The sequence below is a fragment of the Dermacentor variabilis genome, chromosome 6 (assembly GCF_050947875.1).
Source record: "Dermacentor variabilis isolate Ectoservices chromosome 6, ASM5094787v1, whole genome shotgun sequence".
Taxonomy (NCBI): domain Eukaryota; kingdom Metazoa; phylum Arthropoda; class Arachnida; order Ixodida; family Ixodidae; genus Dermacentor; species Dermacentor variabilis.
In genome coordinates, this window is record NC_134573.1 from 193,817,948 (window position 1) to 193,842,024 (window position 24,077).

At 45.5% G+C, this 24,077-nt stretch overlaps 1 protein-coding gene across 2 annotated transcripts in view; it reads left to right on the top strand.

Moving 5' to 3' along the window:
• obe (activating signal cointegrator 1 complex subunit obelus) overlaps positions 1–13,084 on the top strand; it is a 465,382-nt gene extending 452,298 nt beyond the window's left edge. For both annotated transcript variants that reach the window (XM_075697239.1, XM_075697240.1), the window contains exon 38: positions 12,836–13,084. In XM_075697239.1, coding sequence (XP_075553354.1) covers positions 12,836–12,967 — 132 coding nt within the window. In that variant the 3' untranslated portion in view covers positions 12,968–13,084. The remainder of the gene's footprint in view (positions 1–12,835) is intronic.
• The last annotated feature ends 10,993 nt before the right edge of the window (positions 13,085–24,077 follow it).

Here is a 24,077-nt window from a genome sequence, read left to right on the forward strand (position 1 = left end):
TCTTCCACTGCTCCAGGTCACCGACGAGCAGCGCCATGACCCCTCCTTGCGTATCATCATTGACCGCCTGGAATCGTCACTTGCCGACAGTTCCTTTCGCTTATTCACACTTCAAGATGGCGTACTCTACCACCACAACGTTCACCCCCCGACGGCCCTGCATTACTCCTTGTGATCCCTAAACAACTTCGATCGGCGGTTCTCCACGAACTTTACTACCTTCCCACTGCTGGTCACCTGGGTGTGTCACGTACCTATGACCGGATCCGCCGACGCTTCTTTTGGCGAGGGCTGGCTCGCTCCATTGGTTAAGATACGTAGCTGCATGTAAGAAATGCCAGTGACGAAAGACACCATCGACACTCCCTGCTGGGTACCTTCAACCACTCGACATTCCCGAAGAACCGTTCTTTTGGGTTGGTTTGGATTTACTTGGCCCTTATCTTCTTTCTCCCTCTGGGAACAGGTGGATCGCTGTGGCCATGGATTACACCACACTCTATGCCATCACCCGAGCGCTTCCCACAAGCTGTGCCGCAGATGTCGCCGATTTTCTTCTACGCGACGTGATTTTATTACATGGAGCTCCGCGACAGCTTCTCACAGACTGTGGGCTGGACATTCCTATCAAAAGTTATCACGGACATCCTGCAGTCCTGTGCCACAAGTCACAAGCTATCCACATCATACCATTCGCAAAGAAATGGCCTCACGGAGCGTCTCAATCTCACTTTCACAGACATGCTCGCGAAATATGTCTCTTCTGACCACACTGACTGGGATCTTGCTCTACCCTTTGTCACATTTGCTTATAATTCCTCGTGCCATGACACAGCGAGTTATTCCGCATTTTTCTTTCTGTTCAGCTGGGAACCAGCACTGCCCCTCGACACAAGCCTCCCTGTTTATGTGGCACCGACCAGGTAATATGCACTTGACGCCATTGCCCGCTGTGCCCACGCAAGGGAAATCGCCCGTGACCGCCTTCTGAAATCCCAAGAGAGTCAAAGGCATTTGTACGACCGGCGAGAATCGCCTAGTTCTTTGGTGCTTCTATGGTCTTCGTCGTGTCAGGTCGGCTTGTCAGAAAAAGTGCTGTCTCGTTACACAGGCCCATACCGAGTGCTTCGTGCCGTGACTCCTGTTACTTACGGGATCACCCCTGAAGCAGTATCACCCTCCCAGTGATGATATTTAGACGCTCCGAGACGTCGCTTCTGCCGCTGAGGGATTATGCTACACACGTGTGGCATTTGATCGTTTGAACGAGCGCTTGGGCGCCATCACTCGAGCACAGAGGAGGAAGAGCGAACTGTGCTTGTGCGGTGAATCTAACCGGTCAGCGCTACAACCGCTTTTGTAAATATAACCTGTAAATAGTTGCTCGTCTTACTGACTTGTCCTTATGCTCGTACGCTTGCGGTTGCACGCAAGCTCACGCCCATGCGCGCACGCATGCGCAGACAGTGCGGCACGGCTCGTACACGTTAAGACATGGCACAATCTCAGTGAGCAACTGCTCTCTGTAATCGCACGCTTATCTACCTTATCGCTGTCATCTCCGCATTGCGGCACATGCAAAGAGCGTTGCCCACTGCCCCCTCTAACAACAGACATTTTTCTCATCAATGCCTAAGCCCCGCCCAGCTTGAACGTTTGAGGATGCCTCTGCAGCTAGCACAACTTTTCATTTGAAAGCAATACTATAGTGGTATCGCCTGTCTTGGTGCCATTACGTATGCCATGCCGCATGCCAATATGACACAACTGAAAATGCTTCAGCTTCAGCTAGCTACTGGCGCGGCTAGTAGCAGCTGCGAAACTGACTTTTCCAGATGGCACTAGCTATGCACCATATTTATCATTTTCAATTACAAACTGGTTCGTTTTTTAAAATCCTCGAATCTAAGCTTAACCTAGAGTTTGGCATATGGTTATTTAAAAAAAGCTATCAACCTAGATTCGAATAGGTATGGTAGGTGCCAATCGTAAGTTATGGATTTACTTGAGCCCACAGTGCCTGTGCCACCCAAGAAAGTCTGATTGCGAACTTCAGTGACCACGTCATGCACCCTCAATATGGCGTGCTTGTTTTCAATATCTGAACCTGTACACCACCATGTACGGTGGCCTCACTAAGAGAAAGACTAAAAAACAGCCACACAATGATGAAAGTTTGCTAAAGCCTGCTGTTGTAGGAGCGCTGCCTAACATCAACATGCACTATCTGATCCAAGTGTATGGATATTGTAATAAGACTGCAAGCAAACGATGACAAAGAAGATGTTGACCACTGTGTGGAAGAGAATGGCGATTATAGAGGTTTCTGTTACGCCATCTTGGCTGTGTTGTAGCTCGGTGAAGAGTGCTTGTAAATAAATTTTTTTTTTGTATCTCTACCCACTCTCCCACTGAGAGTGGAACCGGGGCTTACCCTGGGATACTGTTTAGAAAATAAAAGTTTATTCCTCCTCCTCTACCCATGGCATTTTCGTGGAGGCACGGGGTACTATGCAAGACGGGGTTGCTGCTTCATCCGCAACACCGGCACCCCAGCCAGTGATCTTGGTCTAACCCCACGACCCTGGCTCCTTTTGCGGCACTGACATCATCAACGTCGATGACTGGCTTGGAAATTACGAGTGTGTTGCAATGAACAATTGGTGGGACCCGACAGTGGTGCTCGCCAATGTCGCTTTCTACCTCAGCGAGACAGCACACGTCTGGTTCGACACTCATGAAGCAGAGCTGCCCAGCTAGGATGTATGCAAGGAGGAGCGTTGTGACCTATTTGGCAAACCAATTGGTCACCAGCATTCCATTTCGAAAGACCTCTCCTGTCACGCTCGAACTCCGTGGAGTTTTATGCGTGTTGTACATACTTAAAGTTATTACCCTTTGCCACCAAGTTGATACTGTTGTGATCAGCTGTTTACCCCACAAAAGCAGTCGCTCAAGGAGGACGCAATAATGGTGAACAGGCCAGTGACCTCGTCAGAGCCATCCCCAACTGCGATGATTTATGGCAAACAGTTGGGTTCTGCCAAGAGGTTCTGCCGGGAAGGGTGCAAGGGGACATTCCTTCACATCACCTTTCATCCACCCAAACTGCCACATCCGTGCCGGATATGGGGTCATTGTGCTTCCCCCTTGCCCTGTGCTATCTGGATGATGTCATTGTGTTCTCCCCAACCTTTGGTCACCTTACCTTACCCTGTCTTTCGTCCATCCTATCAGTCTTTCATGCTTTCATGCTTCTGGGCTACAACTTAATTTTTCGAAATGCCATTTTGGTCAACGCCAGATTACCATTCTCGAGCATTTCATAGACTCATCTGGCGTCCGCCCCAATAACGCCAAGGTTCATGCTGTCCTGGAGTTTGCTGTACCAACTTGTGACGAGGACGTTCAGACCTTTATGAGATTCCGCTCATATTCCACCAATTTGCTAAAAATTTTGCAGACATAGTGCGCCCATTAACTGATCTTCTCAGGGAAGACATTCTGTTTTCTTGGGGTCTCAGTCAAGCCACAGACTTTTCACACCTAATCTTGCTGTTCACTATCCCGCCGATTCTCACCCACTTTGATGCCCATGTTACAACTAAAGTACTCACAGACGCGAGTGCCTATGGAATTGGCACTGTTTTAGCCCAATACCAGCATGGTCATGATCAAGTTATTGCATACACCAGCCGGCTTCTTCCCCCTGCTGAGCGCAATTATTCACTTGCTGAGCACTAGTTCCTCGCACTTGTTTTGAGCAGTTAGCAAATTCCACCTCTACTTATACAGGTAGCCTTTCACTGTTACCACTGACCACCACGCTCTGTGCTGACTTTCAAGCCTCAAAGGCCCCACTGGGTGCCTGGGTCTCTGGGCTCTACAACTCCAGGAATTCACCTACACTCTAATGTACATGTCTGGCCGACTATGCCAGGATGCCAAATGCTTGTCTCGGCAACCTGTTGATGGCCCAGACGCTCCCACAAAGGACACACCAACCAACAATTTCTCGCTCTCTGCCTTTAGGTGATGAGCAACGGCGGGACACGTCCCTAAGAGATCCTATCAGCCACCTGCATTCTGACTGATCAGCCTGCTCACTTCGTATGTTCGTCATCGTAAATGGCCAGAACATGCACCTCAAGGGGCAGGAACTACAGTAGAACCTCGTTCATACATTTTGGAAAAAAACCACTAGCAAAAATGTACTAACCAGAAAAACGTACCATCCAAATTAACTAAAAAAAATTTGACAGACTCAACTATTGTTGACATCTATGTAATGCGAAGTGTCAAGCGGATAGTTGCGGCACAAGACGCCGACACGCATTGAGCGGGTGGTGCTCTGACGGCCGGAGATGCATTTTTTTGTTTTCCTATTGCGTGATGTTTTAGAAGAGCAACAGGAGACCGAAATGAAATCGAGCTGGTGGACGACGACGCAGGGAACGGCTGCGCATTTGGTTTATTGCCTACTAAAAGCATGCAATGTGCTACCAATGGCACAGTGCACTACGCATCATGCGCTGTAAAACAGATAGGTGAAAATGCTTATCTCAATAGGCTTGGAGGCGATAGCTGTGAATTCAGCATGCGACAACCCGGCCGGAGATTTGCTGGTACCAAAATAAGAAACTGTGCACGCCGTCATTTTCACGTGAGACAGGTGGCTATATACTGTTCTCGATCGCGCGCCGCACTCCTTCTCTTCTTCACGTGGGATCTAGCAGCTGGAAAATGCATGCAATCTCAGTTTGCAGCAGGGAGCGGCGTCGCGTTTCGGCTATTGCCCATTAAGAGTGTGCACTGCGCTTTTGACGGCACCACACGCTGTGAAACAAATAGGCGAAGATGCTCATCGCAATTGGATTGCCGGTGGTAGCTGTGAATGCCGTGTGTGACGACCCTGAAGAAGATTTGTTAGTACTGAAATGAGAAACTGAGTGCGTGCCTTGAGACAGGCAGGTGAGTATTGCAGTGAAGCTGCCGCAGCAGGCAGCTATATACTGCTATCAATCGCGCATGCCCCACGCATTTTCTTGTTTACATGGGATCTAGCAGTTGGAAAACATATCATATGATCGCAGTTTGATGACGTACTGAACGTTGGTGACGAGAAATTGTGTGTTCCGGGGACGTATGAACCGGTAAGAAATGAGCACAGGTCTAGTGGGTCATTTATTGCATGCTCGATTGCGAACGTTGGCGCAGGTAAAACAAACGTAACGGGAACATATCAATCAGGTTCTTCTACACTTCTTGTTCCCTCTCACCTCCAAGCAACCGTACCGTACTTGAGTAACTGCATGATGTCCATACAGCTCGCCACCTCGGTGTTTCCAGGATATACGACCATGTACGGTGACGCTTTTCCTTGCCTGGTCCCAACCGTTCTGTTGTTATGTCACTGCCTGTGAGTCACACCAATGATGGAAAAAGCCAGTGCTTCATCCTGCTGGGCCTATTGATATACCAGCTGAGCCATTTTTTTCATGCTAGCCTCGATCTTCTCGGCCCTTTCTCTCTCTCTACCACTGGCAATAAATGGATTGCCATTGCTACGGATTATGTGACCCATTACACGTGTCATCACAAGACCTCTCCCAACCACTTGCACTACCGACATCGCCGACTTCTTAATGCAAGATGTCATTTTACATCACAGCGCTCTTCGTCAGCTTCTCACCAACCGCGCTTTCTACTTCTTTTCCAAATTCATCGAAGACTTCTTGTGCCACCAAAGGCAAGCTTACGAATGTGCACCACCCTCAAACAAATAGTCTTGCTAAACGCCTAATCACACAATCAATCACTGATATGCTTTTAATGTAAGTTTCATCAGATCATCACAACTGGGACACTACGCTAACTTTTGTCACCGTTGCATATAACTCCTCATGCCATGGCACCGTCTGCTAAACTCTCTCCCTTCTGTCTTCTGTTTGGACGAGAAGCAATGCTTCCTTTTGACATGCTTCCGACCCCCTGCCCAACTGTCAACTGAATATGCTCGCAACGCCACTGCTGCTGCTGAAGAGGCATGTCAGATTGCCCGTCTTCACCTCTCTGCATCACAGACACGCCAGAAGTTGTACAACACCAACCACTGTGACACCCACTTCAGTACGGGTGACCTTGGTCTTCTTTTGTCCCCTTCTTGGTGTGTTGACCTCTCAGAAAAACTACTTTCGAGGTACTCTGGCCCTTACCATATCTTGTGACAAGTGACAAACGTTACTTACGAAATAGCCCCGCTCGATCCTACGACGTTTTCTACTTCCTCAGACATCGTACGTGTTTCCCGTCTCAAACCATGCCTTTCACCCACTACCACCTTACCTTGTCATAGGTGCCGATTCGGTGCTTTCCCGTGCAGAGGTTAATGTCACGAGACTGCGAGCAATGGACAAGGACCACATTAGTCACTGTGTGGAAGAGTATGACAATTATAGAGATTGTCTGTTCCACCACCTTGGCTTTGTTGTTGCTCAGTGAAGAGAGCTTGTAAATACATTTCTATTTATATCTCTACCCATGGCAATATTGTTGAAGTCAAATTCAGTCAGTAATTGAGGCTGAAGAGGTTTTTATTTAAGAGTGTTATGAAAAGCAGAAAAAAAAACACTGATAAATATTTGGGACGAGTATACCGAATGTTGTCTGAAATATTGATGCTCTGCCAGAAGTCGTCATTATGTCCTCAAATACCTTATGCATCCTGTATATTCTTAAAATTTATAAAGTCTTTCTGTACAAAGCAACATGACGTTTTTTATACTCTTGAACCTTGTTATAACGAAGTTGAAGGAAGAGCCAAAATTATTTTGTTATATCTCCTTTACTGCCATTTACTGCAATGTACGCCCAACGAGGTGCACAATTGTAAGCACGGAAATAATAAGATGGCTTTGCAGCCCACAGAACCGCTACACGGCTACGCATGCAATGAAATTTGAATAAAATAACAAAAGAATATTCTATGCGTGCTACGCGCAGCTTAACACCTGATACGACAGCCTTTAGAAAGCTGGTTCTGTTCTATAGTGCTGGTCCTTCGCGTCCGCTTTCCACTTGGCTCGTCACAGCTGAGCAGCACGTGGCACACAACACAGCTCTCCGCTGTGTGACCAGGAAAGCAAGAGAACTTCACCACACCGGTTTGGCTCGGCCGGCTTGTGCTGTCTGAAATTGCACCGATGCCAAGGCGATCTGAGGCCACGCCCAGCTGCCAGCCCGCGCGGCGCGCCACAGGGAGAGGGAGAAGTGAATGCACAATCTGAAACATGACCCCTGAGATTGCGCCGGGGAGGACTCTGAGGCCAGGCCCAGCTGCGGCTGCCTGCACGATGCACTGTAGAGAAAGAGAGTAGTGAAGGCTGTAATCTTTCGTACACCTGTGCGTAGCCATGCCACATGGCGCGACTCGTGCAAGCTTGTGTGTGAACCCCGAGATTGCACCCGGAAGATCTTGAAGGCCACACGAAGCTGCAGCTGCATCGCCGTCAGGCACACACGAGAGAGAGAGGTCAGTGGAGAAGTGCAACAGTGAGCTGCTGTTAATGCGCAGGTGCGCAACTACACACAGCGGTGAGAAAGGCCAGTGTCACTCAATGATGTATTCGATGCAAGAATTTTGAACTGCCACGATGAACGAGTGCCCAACATCGCAGAAAGCAGTGTACTCGGCACGCAACAGTCAGCTATTTCTTCGTTTCGTTGATGAACCTAGTTTATTATATCCATTGGCAGGACCATTTCACTTCGGTAAAACAAGGTTTTAAGTACACGAATCTCTATGGAAAATTCAAGGGGAATTTCATTTTATTCGTTATATCTAATATTGCATTATATTCCATTTTCTTACAACAGGGTTTGAGTGTATAACTTTTTCTTTGTTTCTACAAAATTCTTGTTTCCAGTTTTCTTTAATTTTTTTTTAGTAAACATGTTTGAGACTAGTACCATTGGAAAGATAATTTCTTCCTCTTCAATTTGATACTGTACTTTAATATGAGGCATGCTCTGTCATAGGAAAAAAGTTTTTTCAAGACTACCCAAAGACTGCTGCTTTTCTCGTGGGCAGAAAAGTGTTAATGCACCTATCACATTACAGTCTATTGCTCAACAATTTAGCTTAGTGTATTGTTGATGCAGGTTAAATATTTTATGGCCACATGATGCTGCATCCAAGAAGCAGCTACCGAGATTCGGTCTCTCCTAGTTTAGTTGTCTAATTTCGCAAAGTTAAATCAACATACACTTATTGAATTAGTGTAACTTGTTATTATGCCTGCACTGTTGGCCTGGTATCACCCCGAGTACCACAGTGCATGTCTGAATCTTGCTCTTGCTGATGTGGCCAAGAAGAAGAGCATGTTTCTTTGTGTTGAACGAGTGACGTCCTAGGGTATCATTTTACGTCACTGTAAGATGCTGATTCAGTTGTGAGGCTCCAGCTTGGGAACACCTTGTGATGTCACATGTGCTGCCAAGCAGAACCAGAAAGAATGTCAGGAGTTTCAGCGGTATAGATTTCTCGTGAATATAGAGTTGTATCACAACTGCAGCTCAGCCAAGCACATACAGCATTGAAACAGAACAGGAACTGGAATAGAATTGTTCTGCTCCTTTTGCTTAAGCGCGCATAAAGAGCTTGCCTATTTGCACCTGTATATTGTTGGTTGCATGAAAATGAGCAACATGATGAGTGTGCGAATTCAGTTTACTTATTTATTTATTCCAATTACTCTACAGGCCCCAGAGGAGTGTTTATAGGAAGGGGGGGGGAGGGTATAGTAAAATAAAAACTATGAAGGCCATAAAAAGGAACAAGCAAAAAATGAGAATACAAGATGTGCAACATTGCTCGCACGAGGCAAAGAAACAAATTATACATTAGAAGGAAAAAGAACAGTGTAGGCAAGTACACAAAAAAAAAAGAGTACAACTATACTGCAAGACACATGGCAATGTAGAATTTTTGAATGATCTGCGGCCAAAAGTGTGCCTGAAACGAAAATGATTATGAAGTCAGCCAGACTTGCAAGTTATAAAAGTACTTATGAAAAAGGCATAAAGAGCAACAGAATGGAGGGAATCTAAGTTCACAACTGTAATGGCACATTTAATTTGACTAAAACTGGATTAGCGACTTTAATTGCTTGTTACAGGATGGGCAGCACAATTTTGGATGGATTCTAACTTGTCTATTAAGTACTTTTGATGAGGAGACCAAATTGATGAAGCATATTCAAGTGGTGGGCAAAGAAAAGTTTGTTAGGCCAGTTGTTGAATGGTAGATGGGAAACTGTGCAAATGTTGATGTAAACATTTTAGAGTTGTATTAGCTTTAGCACATATCTTTTAAACATGATTGCGCCAGGAAAGATTGGAAGAAAGGTAAATACCAAAGTATTTATAAGTAGACACCCTGGGATTTTCAGCCTTCGAGGTTATTTGAGGTTATTTTTGTCTGTAGCATGAGAATCGTTTCCCAGCTACGGGAGGCTTTGAACCTTTGTCCCCCTGCAGTTCCCCTTTGACATGCCCTATAGCAGAGGGTCCCAAGTTGTTCCTGTAATAAGTTTGAGTTTGGGTTCAGTTCCAAGATTGCAGAAAAGTAATTGTTTGATTATGTTCTGGTTCAGCTTTGGTTTTCGGTTCAGTTCTGGTTCACCTTTCTCGAGTAACGTTGGCCTCTTTGTCCCTGTCATTGTCCCTTGAAGACAGCTTGTAATCTACATAAAAGTCCTCTGACTCAGTCTTCATAAGGCTTGTGCAAATGTGTATGTTTTGTTCGAAGTAGAGTTGAAGTGAGTACAGCTGACCCCAAATATATCAAATCCGGACATATCTTTATTGTTCTCGAGGTTTTGACGGAAGCCCATCTGGTCGGGAGGCATCATGAAGAAGGGTAAAAAGAAGGACACCGACCACTGAATGAATACAAGAAAAGATGTTTCGGCTCCCCTGACAAGAGCCTTGTTCACAATAAGATCAAGGACATGCGATACAATGTTTATATGGCTTTAAAATATGATGTAAGCAGCGCGTGTAGATCGGGGGGAGGGTTCCGTCATTCCGGTTGAGGGTGCTATCTGTCATTTGGATTAGGAGGGATTCCAAGTGGTGTCCTGACGTCAAATTTCTTTCTTTTTCTAATATCTTGGCGTTATCCCAATCGATCCTGTGTCCCAAGTCATCTGCATGCTCTGCCGAGGCGTTTGAGGCGACTTTTTTCTTTTTGACATCGTTGATATGCTGCTTCAACCGTTGTTCGAAATTTCCTGTCTCGCCGATATATACGCAGTCGCAGTCTTCACATGGAATCCCGTAGATGATGCCAGGAAACTTAGTCTTTGGAAGCTTGTCTTTCACGTTTACCAGCCGGTGGCGTAATTTTTGGGACGGTACGTGAGCTACCTGGACGTCATAGCCGCGTAGAACGCGGGCTAAGCCCTCGCTCACACCGGGCACATACGGTATGGAGGCGCGTTTTCTTGGGAGCACACAGTCAGGCCTTGGGGGCTGAGACAGATGGCGTTCCACCGCGTTCACAAACGACCTCGGGTAGCCACACACCAAGAGATTACGGTGAACCTCTTGTAGGTCGACAGCCTGGCTTTGTGGCGTTGTGCAGATACGCTTGGTTCTGCCGACAAGAGAGGCTACTACCGATCTCTTCTGGTTCATCGGGTGCACTGAATTAAAATGCAGATACCTGCCTGTGTGTGTGCTCTTTCTGTACACGGTAAATGCCAGACTGCGCCTGTCACGTTTTACGAGGACGTCCAGAAAAGGAAGCTCGCCATCTTTTTCTTCCTCGACTGTGAATTGGATAGACGCTTCAATACTATTCAAATGTGACAAAAATGAAGGAATTTCTTCTCGCTGAATTATGCAGAACACATCGTCTACGTAACGTAGGAAGACTCTGGGCGGCGAGTTGAAAGAGGCGAGTGCTCAACGCTCAAGCCATTCCATAGTTAAATTTGCAGTAGTTACCGAAATGGATACGCCCATCGGTGTCCCGTGCACTTGCCTGTAGAAGGTGCCTTCAAAAGTGAAGTAGGTGTTCTCCAGGCAGAACAGGAGGAGCCTCTTCAAGTCAGGAACGTCGATGGGCGTCCTTTCTGGTAGGGTAGGGTCATCGTCCAGAGCGGCGGTGCAAGTTTCGGCGGAGAGTCGAATAGGAACGCTTGTACAAAGCGACACGACGTCGAACGAGACAAGCGCTTCTTGATCGTCGGGAGTAAAATGACGAATCTTGTTTATGAAGTCTTCAGAATGGTGAACGTGCATGATGCTGCCTCTACCAACGAGAGGGGAAAGAACCTTATGAAGGTATTTGGACAGTTTATGAAGCGGAGAGTGAGTAAAATCAACAATTGGTCGCACCCTACTGCAGAGACCTAGGATGAACAGCACAGGAAAGCGAATCTACTCCCACGCACAGCATTCAGTACCTTGCGAGTGGGTGATGATATGCACAGCCACCTATTAATAATAGCCATGGCTTCCAGATTGAAACTAACACATGTGCAACAAAAAAAGTTGACACGTCATCCTGGCCCTGCAAAAGTGGATGTCCAGCGAAGCTGTTGAGAACTGCTTCTGCAACTGAGGGGATATGCAGTGCTTCATAGCTTTAGAGTACTGGTAGTAATGGTAGTTTAGAGTAATGTGAGTGATCGTAATTTTGACAGTTTGCCGCCACTGGTCATGTTGCTGTTTCTTTTTACCTTTTCCGCTCCTCGTATTCACTCTACTTCTCCGGAGTCCTAAGTATGCATTGCCTATCTATAGCAGTATTGCAACAACAATGAAATCAGTTGCTAGGCTGCTTCTTTTATATACAAAATGCTAGTGATGTCACTCCCCCACGTCGCAAGCTGCGATGGTGACGGCGGCTTGCACAACAGTAATCTTTACTGGGAAACATATGCGGGGAACACTACATGCTTCGCATTGTTATCAGGAGTGCCTCATGATCAATTATATGGTTCGGATGCTTGTTCTTTATTGAACCGAATGCTGTTCTGTGTGTTGTATGCATGATCCCAAGGAATGTATGCACTTTTTGCTTCACTTTGCCGATTGCTTGAAGCCTGCTTCACCTCCACCACAAGTCAGCCCAGTATTGAACTACCTTCATGTTTGGCCCACATTATTGCCCATGCATAATGCCACGAAGAATGCCGACCAACGAGAGGCTAACAGCTTCGCTGTACAAAAAAAAAAAAAAAAGGAATGCTATAGTAGTGTGCCAATGTTCTACAGGCATCCGATGTCATTCTGCTTTGATGTCAAATGTGCTTCTGGTAGTGAGGAGGCTCTCTTCGATGTAGGCTCCAAAGAAATTGCAGGCTTTTACATTGTTATTTGCTTATATCCTCAAATATATTTTGCTGCTTTGTCTATTTTAATGGAAGCAGGCTTATTAAATGATAAGTATTGCAACTAGGTATGGCTCAGTGGAAAATTAAGTGCGTGTAAAGATAAGTGCTAACCCGAAGTGTAAAACCCGAAGTGGGCTTCACCCCAAGCTGCACAACACTTTGTTTGGAACTTTTACAGACAGCTCTGATCATATATAATGATGGGTGCACATTGCCTTTGCTTTTCATTACATGTATGATACTACTGTAGCCGGAAATCTTGCACTGGTCTGCCTCCAAAGCAAGGAGTGTCGCATTTTTTAGAGATATTTATCCATAATGTTCGTACTCAATACTGAAACTCATCTAGAAAAAAAAATAGTTTAGTACCTGTAAGCAACACTTGTCCATGAAGGGTTAATCGCTTATGATCATTTGCCTTTCCTTTTCAGCTCACCTTTCGAGCGCCCCAAGAGGTTGGTCGAGTTGTGTACACCCTGTACCTGCTAAGTGATTCGTACCTGGGGCTGGACCAGCAGTACTCTGTTTGCCTGAATGTGCAGCTGGCGGGCAACAAGGCATAGTGCCTCAAGTCACGTTCTTGTCAATACATTTGTCAGCACCGTTTCATTTTGTAGACAAGCATTAATGTTTTGTCTCGTGCTGTACAGTTGGCTTCAAATATATTCATTCGTTGAACATTCGTTGCAGCTTTCTGCTAGTCTAGGTGGACTACACTAATTAACTACACTGCAATGCAATATTGTGATGAACTTTCATCAGTAAGTGCCAAACAATTAATGGGTCAAAATGCATGTGAGAAGCAAACATCTCAGCCTCAAGAATGGCTATTGACGAAGTGATTGACATATGCTGACTGGTGTGGCGTGAGGCATGGCACTCTTCCTACTATATGCAATAGGGAAGCTTCAAAATTAAATAAACGCACTTAATTGGCACAGACGGTCCACTGTATCTTAGGTGCAGCGTCTTTTTTTCTCCTTTGAAAAAAGAGGTCTCACTTGAAAACAGCTCAAAAGGCGTGGACACGTACGCAGGTAGCACAAGCACTGTATCATCCTGTTATCTCATCCATGAAACTAACCAACTGGCCCAAGCCAACGTGCTTTATTCCATGATTCCATGATTATGCATAGAAAATTGTGTGCAGTAGTCGAAATTATCAAATGTGACTGAATTATGCAAAAGTTGATTAAGCAATGTCAAATTAGCAGATATTGACTGTACTTAAAATTTATTTTTTCAATGCTAAGCAACTGCAGGATACCGCTGGGGGAAATTTTGCATAGCACATCGGATGCACAACTAAATAGCAGCATTTACTAGATTGATCTCATCACAGGCAGTGATTACAGTTTAACACTTTTTACCAGAAAAACGTACATAACGAAAAAGAGCACAAACACACAACACCACTCCGAAGCTCAGCAAATGTGTTTTGTTTTTTTTTCTCACACACCCTTCACTAACATGTTACCACAGGATCTACCCTGACATCTACCCTAGTGACACTTGCAAGATCTGTAAGACTCAGGCAGCATCACTTCCCCACATGCTATGGGAATGTAAACACCAATATCTGACAATTAATACTGTGACCCTCTCGTCGAGATGGCACGCCGCCCTGCACAGCTCCCACCTCGACAACCAACTCTGGGCTACCCAACAAGCCTGCGAGGCAGCAAAGAGGCAAGACCTCGACATCCCCACACGGGAGGCCTAGACCCAGCCAACTAAACTGCTGGTTTCAATAAAAGTTTGTTCCTCCTCCTCCTTGTCACACTGCTAAGCACCTCTGCAGCTAACCACACATTTCAGCCTAGTAGCAGAGCCTGGCCAGACGCTACATGGCACCTCTTTCCCAAGGTGGTGGCACCCAATTAAAAAAACGTCCAGTAGTCTGTTGCATGTCAACCACCAATAGGCTAGTCAAATAAAAAATTTGTATTTTCAATTGGAACTATTCGCCCTAATTAGTACAACAAACATTTGACACTTGATTTGAGAACACCAAATTTAGGCATATGCACGAATACACAATGGCAATTTGGTTCAATAACTCCTCTTTTGTTTCACTTTGCACGATCTCTTTCACATGCTATACATGTATTTATGCAAGCAGAACTTTGTACACCAAGTAGTGCATTAGTTCAAGGTAACTAGATGAAGTTTCTGGGGGCCCAATATTTCACAGGAGTACTGACCACCAAGCCCTTCAGCTTAGCGAGCCACAGGGCCGCGCCATTCGTTGCTTCATGCAACATAGCTCGCCAGTGCACGCTCAGCCTGCCTAAGGGGGACAAGTCCTGCACACGCAAGAAACGCACTACTGCCCAAAGTTAATGGGGACAGGTTTGTTTACCTCTGGTGACACCCAACACTGTACAAGCACACAATCCCGGGGCAGTGCAGGAAGCAGAGGCTGCTGAGCCAAGGGCAAAAGCATGCTGCTAAGAGTAAAGTGTCGCCGTTGCCATGCTGCATACTCTTATGATGACCAGTGGGCTTTCTCACAAAAGCTAGGGCAATTGCCTTTGGCTTGGGTTTCCAATAAGTGTGGCTGGGTGTGGGATGACCACACGAGCACTGGGAACTGCTCTTTGGCTTTGTGTTTGGAAAAGGAGGAACACCAGGTACGTGCTTGCTTAGGTGCAAGGCACCATAGATGTACTAGAGTCCAAGCAATGCCCAAAACAAAGGATCGGGAATCTAGTGCTATGGCTTATGTGCATTATTTTAGCCTCCTACTACTACTTACAAGGCCAGAAAGTTTTGTCTGTAATAAGTGGTGTCGAAAGAATGACAAACATGACGTGTTTACAGCTCTTGCAATCACTTTCACCCGCAATAGCCTGCAGCACACAAAAGCATGGCCTTGAAGGTTGACCTCTGTTACTCCGAAGGAGCCATCATGGTTGATAACTGACCGTTTGCAAAAATGCTACTGCGAAGCATGAGAAAAATATTTTCTAACCAAATAGTCTCGACCACAGAGAAGCAGAATGAAGTATTGTTCCCATTCAACAGCTTTGCCTTTACCCACTGCCAGGCCTTTACTCTGCTAGTGTTTGGCAGTAATAAAGCCTATTGAATGGCCACGCATGCATTAAAGGGACACTAAAGGCAAATAATAGGTCAAGCTAAAGTGATAGATTAGTGCTCGAGAATCTTTAAGGCGTCAGTATTATCACGAAAAGAGCCTTAGTAATTGTGAAATTGAGGTAAATGCAGGACACAATTATAGACTCCCACAGGATATTCAAGTTTTATCCTGATGACAAAGGCACTCCTTATTTAAATTATTTCACTATTTCTCAACCACTCAACCAAAAGTAGGCAAACGACAAAAAACGGAGACGAACAAAAGCAAAGTTCGAAATAGGGGGTCAGAAAATTTGGTTGTGGGAGTTCATCGTGGTTTTTTTTTTTTCCTAACCTAGGTAGGACATTAGGCAGTATAATAGCAAGAGCTTGGTGGCGCAACCCACCGCCCCGTTCCAAAGGGAACGCTCATAACATCCATCCTACATCCATCCATCCATCCATCCATCCATCCATCCATGACGCTTAAAGGCACTGACAACCAAATTTCATGGTACCTATTTTTTTTATAATATGAAAAGCTTACCGTTCAGAGTGTCTAATCATGAAGAGGTAACACGGAAAATGCTGTGGAACATTTTTTATCAGAATTTTTCGATCTCCAGTGAGAATGTAGTCATTAACTGGAAACATGCTGAAAACGGTGATAGGTGAGCGCTATAGCAATTATGGGAGGCACACGCCAAGTGCGGCCGCAACTGTGAGAAAGTATATTTTGTTTATCAAGTCGATGTTCCTACTATTCATGTTTTACGCTGTGCTAAAGTATTTCTGCACTAATAGCTACATGTTTTCGTGGTTTCCTGTCCAACTGCTTTGGTATTTAATGAGTCAAAACGAAATCAATTGAATCGAAAACGAAATGACTCTTTTACACGTGATACAAAGTTCAGAGTTGCCATAGCCATGCGTGCGCTTTTAATTTCCTAAGCATAGAATAAAGCGGAAGTGTCTAATAATGTAGCAACTGCAATTTTAAGCAATAATTATGTCATACTTAATAACAGCCGACTTACATACAGTAATCTCATAGACTACATCCAAACTACCAAGATTTCACCGCCAGGCCTCGCATTACTAGTTTTTCGGACTTTCTTTGCCAAATTAATATTATAATTCCTATATAAATTGCACAGTGTGCTGGATTCTATAACTATTAATCATGGTCATTTCATTTCCATCAGTGTCTCAAAACACATTTTGGCCAGTTGTCAGTCCCTTTAATCATGTTAAGGGCATAGGAAGGCGACTCGAAAAACAGTGAAATAGGGTTTGATTTATCATTCATGCATAATGGACAAATGGTGCAAGAGAATGTCACCGGACTATATATGCGGATGACATATTGCCACTAGTGGGCAGTGCAAGAGATTTACAGACATTCGCGAATACGTGGGGCGCAGGATTGACCAAGCAAACTTTGAAAATGCGCAGGACCCGTGCCTTTGTGAGAAAAATTGCCATTCATCAGAAGTCATTCGTATTTTTTCGGACGATTTGGTGAGAAGCGCGAGTGTCTGCAGCCTTTGTTCGCATTAATTAATGTTCGGCACGGTTGTAGTTGTAAATGTTCATTTGCTGCTACGAAAGCCATACTTCAGGTTGTCTGAGCCTCGCCGTTCACGCTTCTAGTTCGGCAGGCTTTATTATGATGTTGCACACATTGCTTGATGCACTTATTTCGTTGTAGTTGAAAGCGTTACTAGGCTCAGACACGGAAGTTGCACTTCATGTGTTAGTTCAACCCGCCGTTCAGTGAAGCCGGCTCCGCTGACAAACTCGAGACTAAAATGGCTGGTCTCATCATTTGAGCCCCTGCTGTTCATGCTACTCGCGGTACATGTCTAGCTTTTATGTAGCGTGCATTGGTGCGTGTATTTGTATTTGCAGGGTTTTTATCAAAATCTGCTGTTACTGTGCCTAGGCACCGTAACGGCAGCTATATCTTTTGTGCGCCATATCTGCGTGCATAATAAATCAGAACACAGACATCCGCTAAACACAGCCGAAATTATATTTGGTTTAAAAATGTCGTGCAAATCTAAGCTGGTTGAAACATTTTTGACACGAGTAGGTCAGGCAAAAGAAATATCTAACGAAAGGGCGCGCAATGACCCAGACCATTTTCAACATTCGATGTTGATAAAATTGTTATGGCCATGCAAACGGCGGGCTGACATATCAACAGTTCTCATTTTCGAAATTATTTGTGAAATGTCATGGCATAAATTTTCTTCTGTACCTTGTATCAATTCTCAAAAAGTTGTGCCATATACCAAATCTTAGCTTATTCATCTTAGGATCACTTCACCGAAGACCACTTTGAAAGCCAAATCCTTCAGAATTACGGCATCAAGAAATTAAGGCCCAATGCATTACCAAGCCTTTTTGTAGTACGAGCAAACGCGTCTTTGACAGAATATACTATGGAAGTAGTACGCCACCACCAGTTCATATAAAGCCTAGATCCCCCGTCTGTGTCTTAAAAAAGTTAAAGGTAAATGTCCACATACAAAGCGTATGTTGTTCCAATTTCTCTTGGCGGCGTTGAAGTTCAAATGAAGCTGATCAAAAGGCGCTGTTCGAGAAAACACTCTGTTAGCTCACTTGCGCACACCACCTCCACTGTTGACACCGCAATCCAAGTGATAACAGCTGAAGGAGCTTCAATAAAGCAGCGCAGCGTGGATACCAGCAGTTATTGGAGTAACTCATTTATGAACCTCTCCTGTCATAAATGCAACAACCAAATCCTTCAGGCACGCAGTGTGCTGCGTGATCATTGCTGTCGGCATCTGGGAGGAGCAGAGAGAAAGAACGCCGACATAGGAGGAGGAGAGAGGAAATGTCAGGCAGCAGCTTTCCAGACAAGCCGACACAGCGACATGGTGTCCATAGGAGGACATGGAGCCAGGAGAAAATCGAACATTCCGATGTCCGCTGTCGTACCAGTTCTTCTGCGTGGCCTGAAACTCAGTGAGCCGGGAGCTGGCAATGTGGCGTGTTGTGTGAGCTGCCAATCTGGTGTGCCGTGCGAGCCTGGGAGAAGAAGTCTTGAGCATATTCAGTAGGAGTGTTTGTCGAGGAAGGAAGCAGTGTGTCAAAGGGCAAAGAAGGGTGGCGGCCGAACAGAAGGTAAAAGGGTGAAAAGCCAGCGGTCTCGTGACGGGACGAATTATAGGCGAAGGTCACAAAGGGTAACGTGCTGTCCCAATCACTGTGGTCGTCAGAAACAAATGTAGACAGCATTTCTGTCAACGTGCGATTGAGCTGCTCTGTCAGTCCTTTTGTCCACGGGTGGTGGGTGGTGGAAAGCTTGTGCTCGGCAAAACAGGAGCGAAGTAGGTCTTAACTACCCTAGACAAGAAGGTGCGGCCACGATCAGTGAGGAGCTGCCGGAGTGCGCCGTAATGGAGGATGACATCATGTAAAATGAAATATGCCACCTCAGTTGCATAGCTTGTGCGCAAAGCTCGCATGATCACGTATTGAGTTGCGCAATCAGTCGTGACAATGACCCACTTATTGCCAGATTTCGACATCGGAAAAGGGCTGAGAAGATTGAGACTGACGCGAAAGAATGGTTTAGAGGGCACGTCGATGGAGTGAAGGTGTTGAGTGGGCCGCACAGCAGGTTTTTTCCGGCTCTGACAGAGTGCAGTAGTGGTGCACAGATTGGCAAAGGTCTGGGCAGTAGAAGCAGCACCGTATGCGGTCCTAAGCATGTGAAACGCCGAGGTGGCCTGCAGTAGGGACGTCATGCAACTGCTCAAGAATTGATGTCCGAAGATGGTGTGGTACAACGAGTAAAAGTTTGGTCCTCCAGGGCGTAAGCTGTGACGGTGGAGAGCTTCATCGCGGAGCACAAACAGGCGCAGTGTGGGCTCCGAATGTACAAACGATTGATGAGAACACCGTAAGCAGTCATCACACCGTTGTTCAGTGCGAATATCGTGCAGATAAGAAATGGCCAGGACGCAAGAGTCGGTGTCATGTGCATCATATTCAGGGTAGTCGACAGGATGATGGGAGAGGCAGTCGGTGTCCTTGTGCAAACGGCCCGACTCCTATAAAACGTCAAATTAATATTCTTCAAGCCATAGCACCCATCTACCCAATCGTCTAGTGGGGTTAAGTGAGGAAAGCCAGCGCAAGGCGTGGTGATCGATAACCATGGAAAATGTGCGGCCATACAAGTAGGGGCGGAATTTAGCAACTGCCCAAACTTACGCCAGGCACTCCCGTTTGGTAATTGAGAAATTCCTCTCGGCGGGTGACAGGAGGCGGCTGACGTATGCAATTACGTGCTCTGCATTACACTTCCATTGAACAAGTACAGCCCCATTGCATGGCCACTGGCATCCATGTGAAGCTCAATGGTGGCAGATGGATCATAATAAGCCAGCAATTGGGAGCCCAAGTGTCCGAGGGCAGTGAAGGCTTTGGTTTGAGTAAGGCCCCATGTGAAAGCATGCAACGTCCTTCTTAAGTAAGTCAGTCAGTGGGCAAGTGGTTTCAGCGAAATTCTCAATCAAACGACGGAGCATAGCCCAACAAAGCTTCTTACGTCTGCGGCAGAAGACAGAACAGGAAAGTTGTGGACAGCGCGGATCTTGTTAGTGTTGGGTGGAACGCCAACGGCACTGACTAGATGGTCAAGAACAGTAATTTGACATCGCCCAAGTGGTACTTGGATGAGTTCAATTACAGGCCACGTCGGAAAAGATCAAATAGCCGATAGATGTGTTAGATGACTCGTGAAAGTTGGTGAAAAGACTATGACATCGTCTAGATAACACAGACATGTGGACCATTTATAGCCATAAAGTAAGGAGTCCATCATTCTTTCGAAGGTTGCCAGGGCATTGCAAAAGCCGAATGGCATAACCTTGAATTGGTAGAGGCTGTCAGGTGTTACGAAGGCAGTTTTATCACAGCCTGTGTCATCTACTGAGATTTTCCAATAGCCTGATCAGAAGTCTATAGATGAAAAGTACTTGGCTCTGTGAAAGCAGTCCAAGGCGTCATCAATACGCGGCAAGGGGGTACACATCCTTGCATGTGATTTTGTTGAGGTCTCTGTCATCATCATCATCATCAGCCTAGTTACGCCCACTGCAGGGCAAAGGCCTCTCCCATACTTCTCCAACTACCCCGGTCATGTACTAATTGTGGCCATGTTGTCCCTGCAAACGTCTTAATGTCATCCGCCCATCTAACTTTCTGCCGCCCCCTGCTACGCATCCCTTCCCTTGGAATCCAGTCCGTAACCCTTAGTGACCATCGGTTATCTTCCCTCCTCATTACATGTCCGGCCCATGCCCATTTCTTTTTCTTGATTTCAACTAAGATGTCGTTTACCCGCGTTTGTTGCCTCACCCAATCTGCTCTTTTCTTATCCCTTAATGTCACACCCATCATTCTTCTTTCCATAGCTCGTTGCGTCGTCCTCAATTTCAGCAGAACCCTTTTCGTAAGTCTCCAGGTTTCTGCCCCATATGTGAGTACTGGTAACACACAGATGTTATACACTTTCCTTTTGAGGGATAGTGGCATCCTGCTGTTCATGATTTGAGAATGCCTGCCAAACGCACCCCAGCCCATTCTTATTCTTCTGGTTATTTCAGTCTCATGATCCGGATCCGTGGTCACTACCTGCCCTAAGTAGATGTAGTCCCTTACCCCTTCCAGTGCTTCGCTACCTATCGTAAACTGCTGTTCTCTTCCGAGCCTGTTAAACATTACTTTAGTTTTCTGCAGATTAATTTTCAGACCCACCCTTCTGCTTTGCCTCTCCAGGTCAGTGAGCATGCATTGCAATTGGTCTCCTGAGTTACTAAGCAAGGCAATATCATCAGCGAATCGCAAGTTGCTAAGGTATTCTCCATCAACTTTTATCCCCAATTCTTCCCACTCCAGGCCTCTGAATACCTCCTGTAAACATGCTGTGAATAGCATTGGAGATATCGTATCTCCCTGTCTGACGCCTTTCTTTATAGGGATTTTGTTGCTTTCTTTGTGGAGGACTACGGTGGCTGTGGAGCCGCTATAGATATCTTCCAGTATCTTTACATATGGCTCATCTACACCCTGATTCCGTAATGCCTCCATGACTGCTGAGGTTTCGACTGAATCAAACGCTTTCTCGTAATCAATGAAAGCTATATATAACGGTTGGTTATATTCTGCACATTTCTCTATCACTTGATTGATAGTGTGAATATGGTCTATTGTTGAGTAGCCTTTACGGAATCCTGCCTGGTCCTTTGGTTGACAGACGTCTAAGGTGTTCCTGATTCTATTTGCGATTACCTTAGTAAATACTTTGTAGGCAACGGACAGTAAGCTGATCGGTCTATAATTTTTCAAGTCTTTGGCGTCCCCTTTCTTATGGATTAGGATTATGTTAGCGTTCTTCCAAGATTCCGGTACGCTCGAGGTTATGAGGCATTGCGTATACAGGGTGGCCAGTTTCTCTAGAACAATCTGACCACCATCCTTCAACAAATCTGCTGTTACCTGATCCTCCCCAGCTGCCTTCCCCCTTTGCATAGCTCCTAAGGCTTTCTTTACTTCTTCTGGCGTTACCTGTGGGATTTCGAATTCCTCTAGGCTATTCTCTCTTCCACTATCGTCGTGGGTGCCACTGGTACTATATAAATCTCTATAGAACTCCTCAGCCACTTGAACTATCTCATCCATATTAGTAACGATATTGCCGGCTTTGTCTCTTAACGCACACATCTGATTCTTGCCTATTCCTATTCCTAGTTTCTTCTTCACTGTTTTTAGGCTTCCTCCGTTCCTGAGAGCCTGTTCAATTCTATCCATATTATAGTTCCTGATGTCCGCTGTCTTACGCTTGTTGATTAACTTAGAAAGTTCTGCCAGTTCTATTCTAGCTGTAGGGTTAGAGGCTTTCATACATTGGCGTTTCTTGATCAGATCTTTCGTCTCCTGCGATAGCTTACTGGTTTCCTGTCTAACGGAGTTACCACCGACTTCTATTGCGCACTCCTTAATGGTTCCCATGAGATAGTCGTTCCTTGCTTCAACACTAAGGTCCTCTTCCTGAGTTAAAGCCGAATACCTGTTCTGTAGCTTGATCCGGAATTCCTCTAGTTTCCCTCTTACCGCTAACTCATTGATTGGCTTCTTGTGTACCAGTTTCTTCCGTTCCCTCCTCAAGTCTAGGCTAATTCGAGTTCTTACCATCCTATGGTCACTGCAGCGTACCTTGCCGAGTACGTCTACATCTTGTATGATGCCAGGGTTCGCGCAGAGTATGAAGTCGATTTCATTTCTAGTCTCACCATTCGGGCTCCTCCACGTCCACTTTCGACTAACCCGCTTGCGGAAAAAGGTGTTCATTATCCGCATATTATTCTGTTCTGCAAACTCTACTAATAATTCTCCTCTGCTATTCCTAGAGCCTATGCCATATTCCCCCACTGACTTGTCTCCAGCCTGCTTCTTGCCTACCCTGGCATTGAAGTCGCCCATCAGTATAGTGTATTTTGTTTTCACTTTACCCATCGCCGATTCCACGTCTTCATAAAAGCTTTCGACTTCCTGGTCATCATGACTGCATGTAGGGGCATAGACTTGTACCACCTTCAATTTGTACCTCTTATTAAGTTTCACAACAAGACCTGCCACCCTCTCGTTAATGCTATAGAATTCCTGTATGTTCCCAGCTATTTCCTTATTAATCAGGAATCCGACTCCTAGTTCTCGTCTCTCCGCTAAGCCCCTGTAACACAGTACATGCCCGCTTTTTAGCACTGTATATGCTTCTTTTGTCCTCCTAACCTCACTGAGCCCTATTATATCCCATTTACTACCCTCTAATTCCTCCAATAACACTGCTAGACTCGCCTCACTAGATAGCGTTCTAACGTTAAACGTTGCCAGGTTCACATTCCAATGGCGGCCTGTCCGGTCTCTGTAATCCACATAAAAGCACCAACGGCCGTTCTCTTCTTGACAAGGACAACAGGGAACGCCCACAGACTGCAAGATGGCTTGATAACGCCTTTAGTCAACATCTCAACAAATCGTGGTACAAGTCAATTATGATTTTCTTAAATTAGACAACAAGAGCTTCATCTTTAGATGCATTTATCGTTCCCCATCCTTGTTGGTCATTAATTTCTGCGAAGCTCTTCACAAGGTATTACATTCATTAGCTCTTGAACACATAAATGTAGTGATTATGGGTGATTTCAACATTAATTTACTTGACCTTTCTTCCCCTAATTCTTTGAAATATTCCAGTGTCTTTCAGAGTTTCGGATACGAATGTTTAATCTCCCTTCCCATTCGCTGCAGTAATGGAGGAAGCACCCTAATTGATCATGCACTTTCTAATCTATCACCAGCACCGGATGTAGGGGTTCTTAATGTCGACATCACTGATCATCACCCAATTCTTTTGCGCTTGAACTACTACAACCTGCAAATACTTCACCAGACATGTTTTAGACAAGGAATCGTTCATAGATGCCATTATGCGCACTAACTGGTCCTCAGCAATACCCTTAGATGATCCACAAATTGCTTATTCAGTGT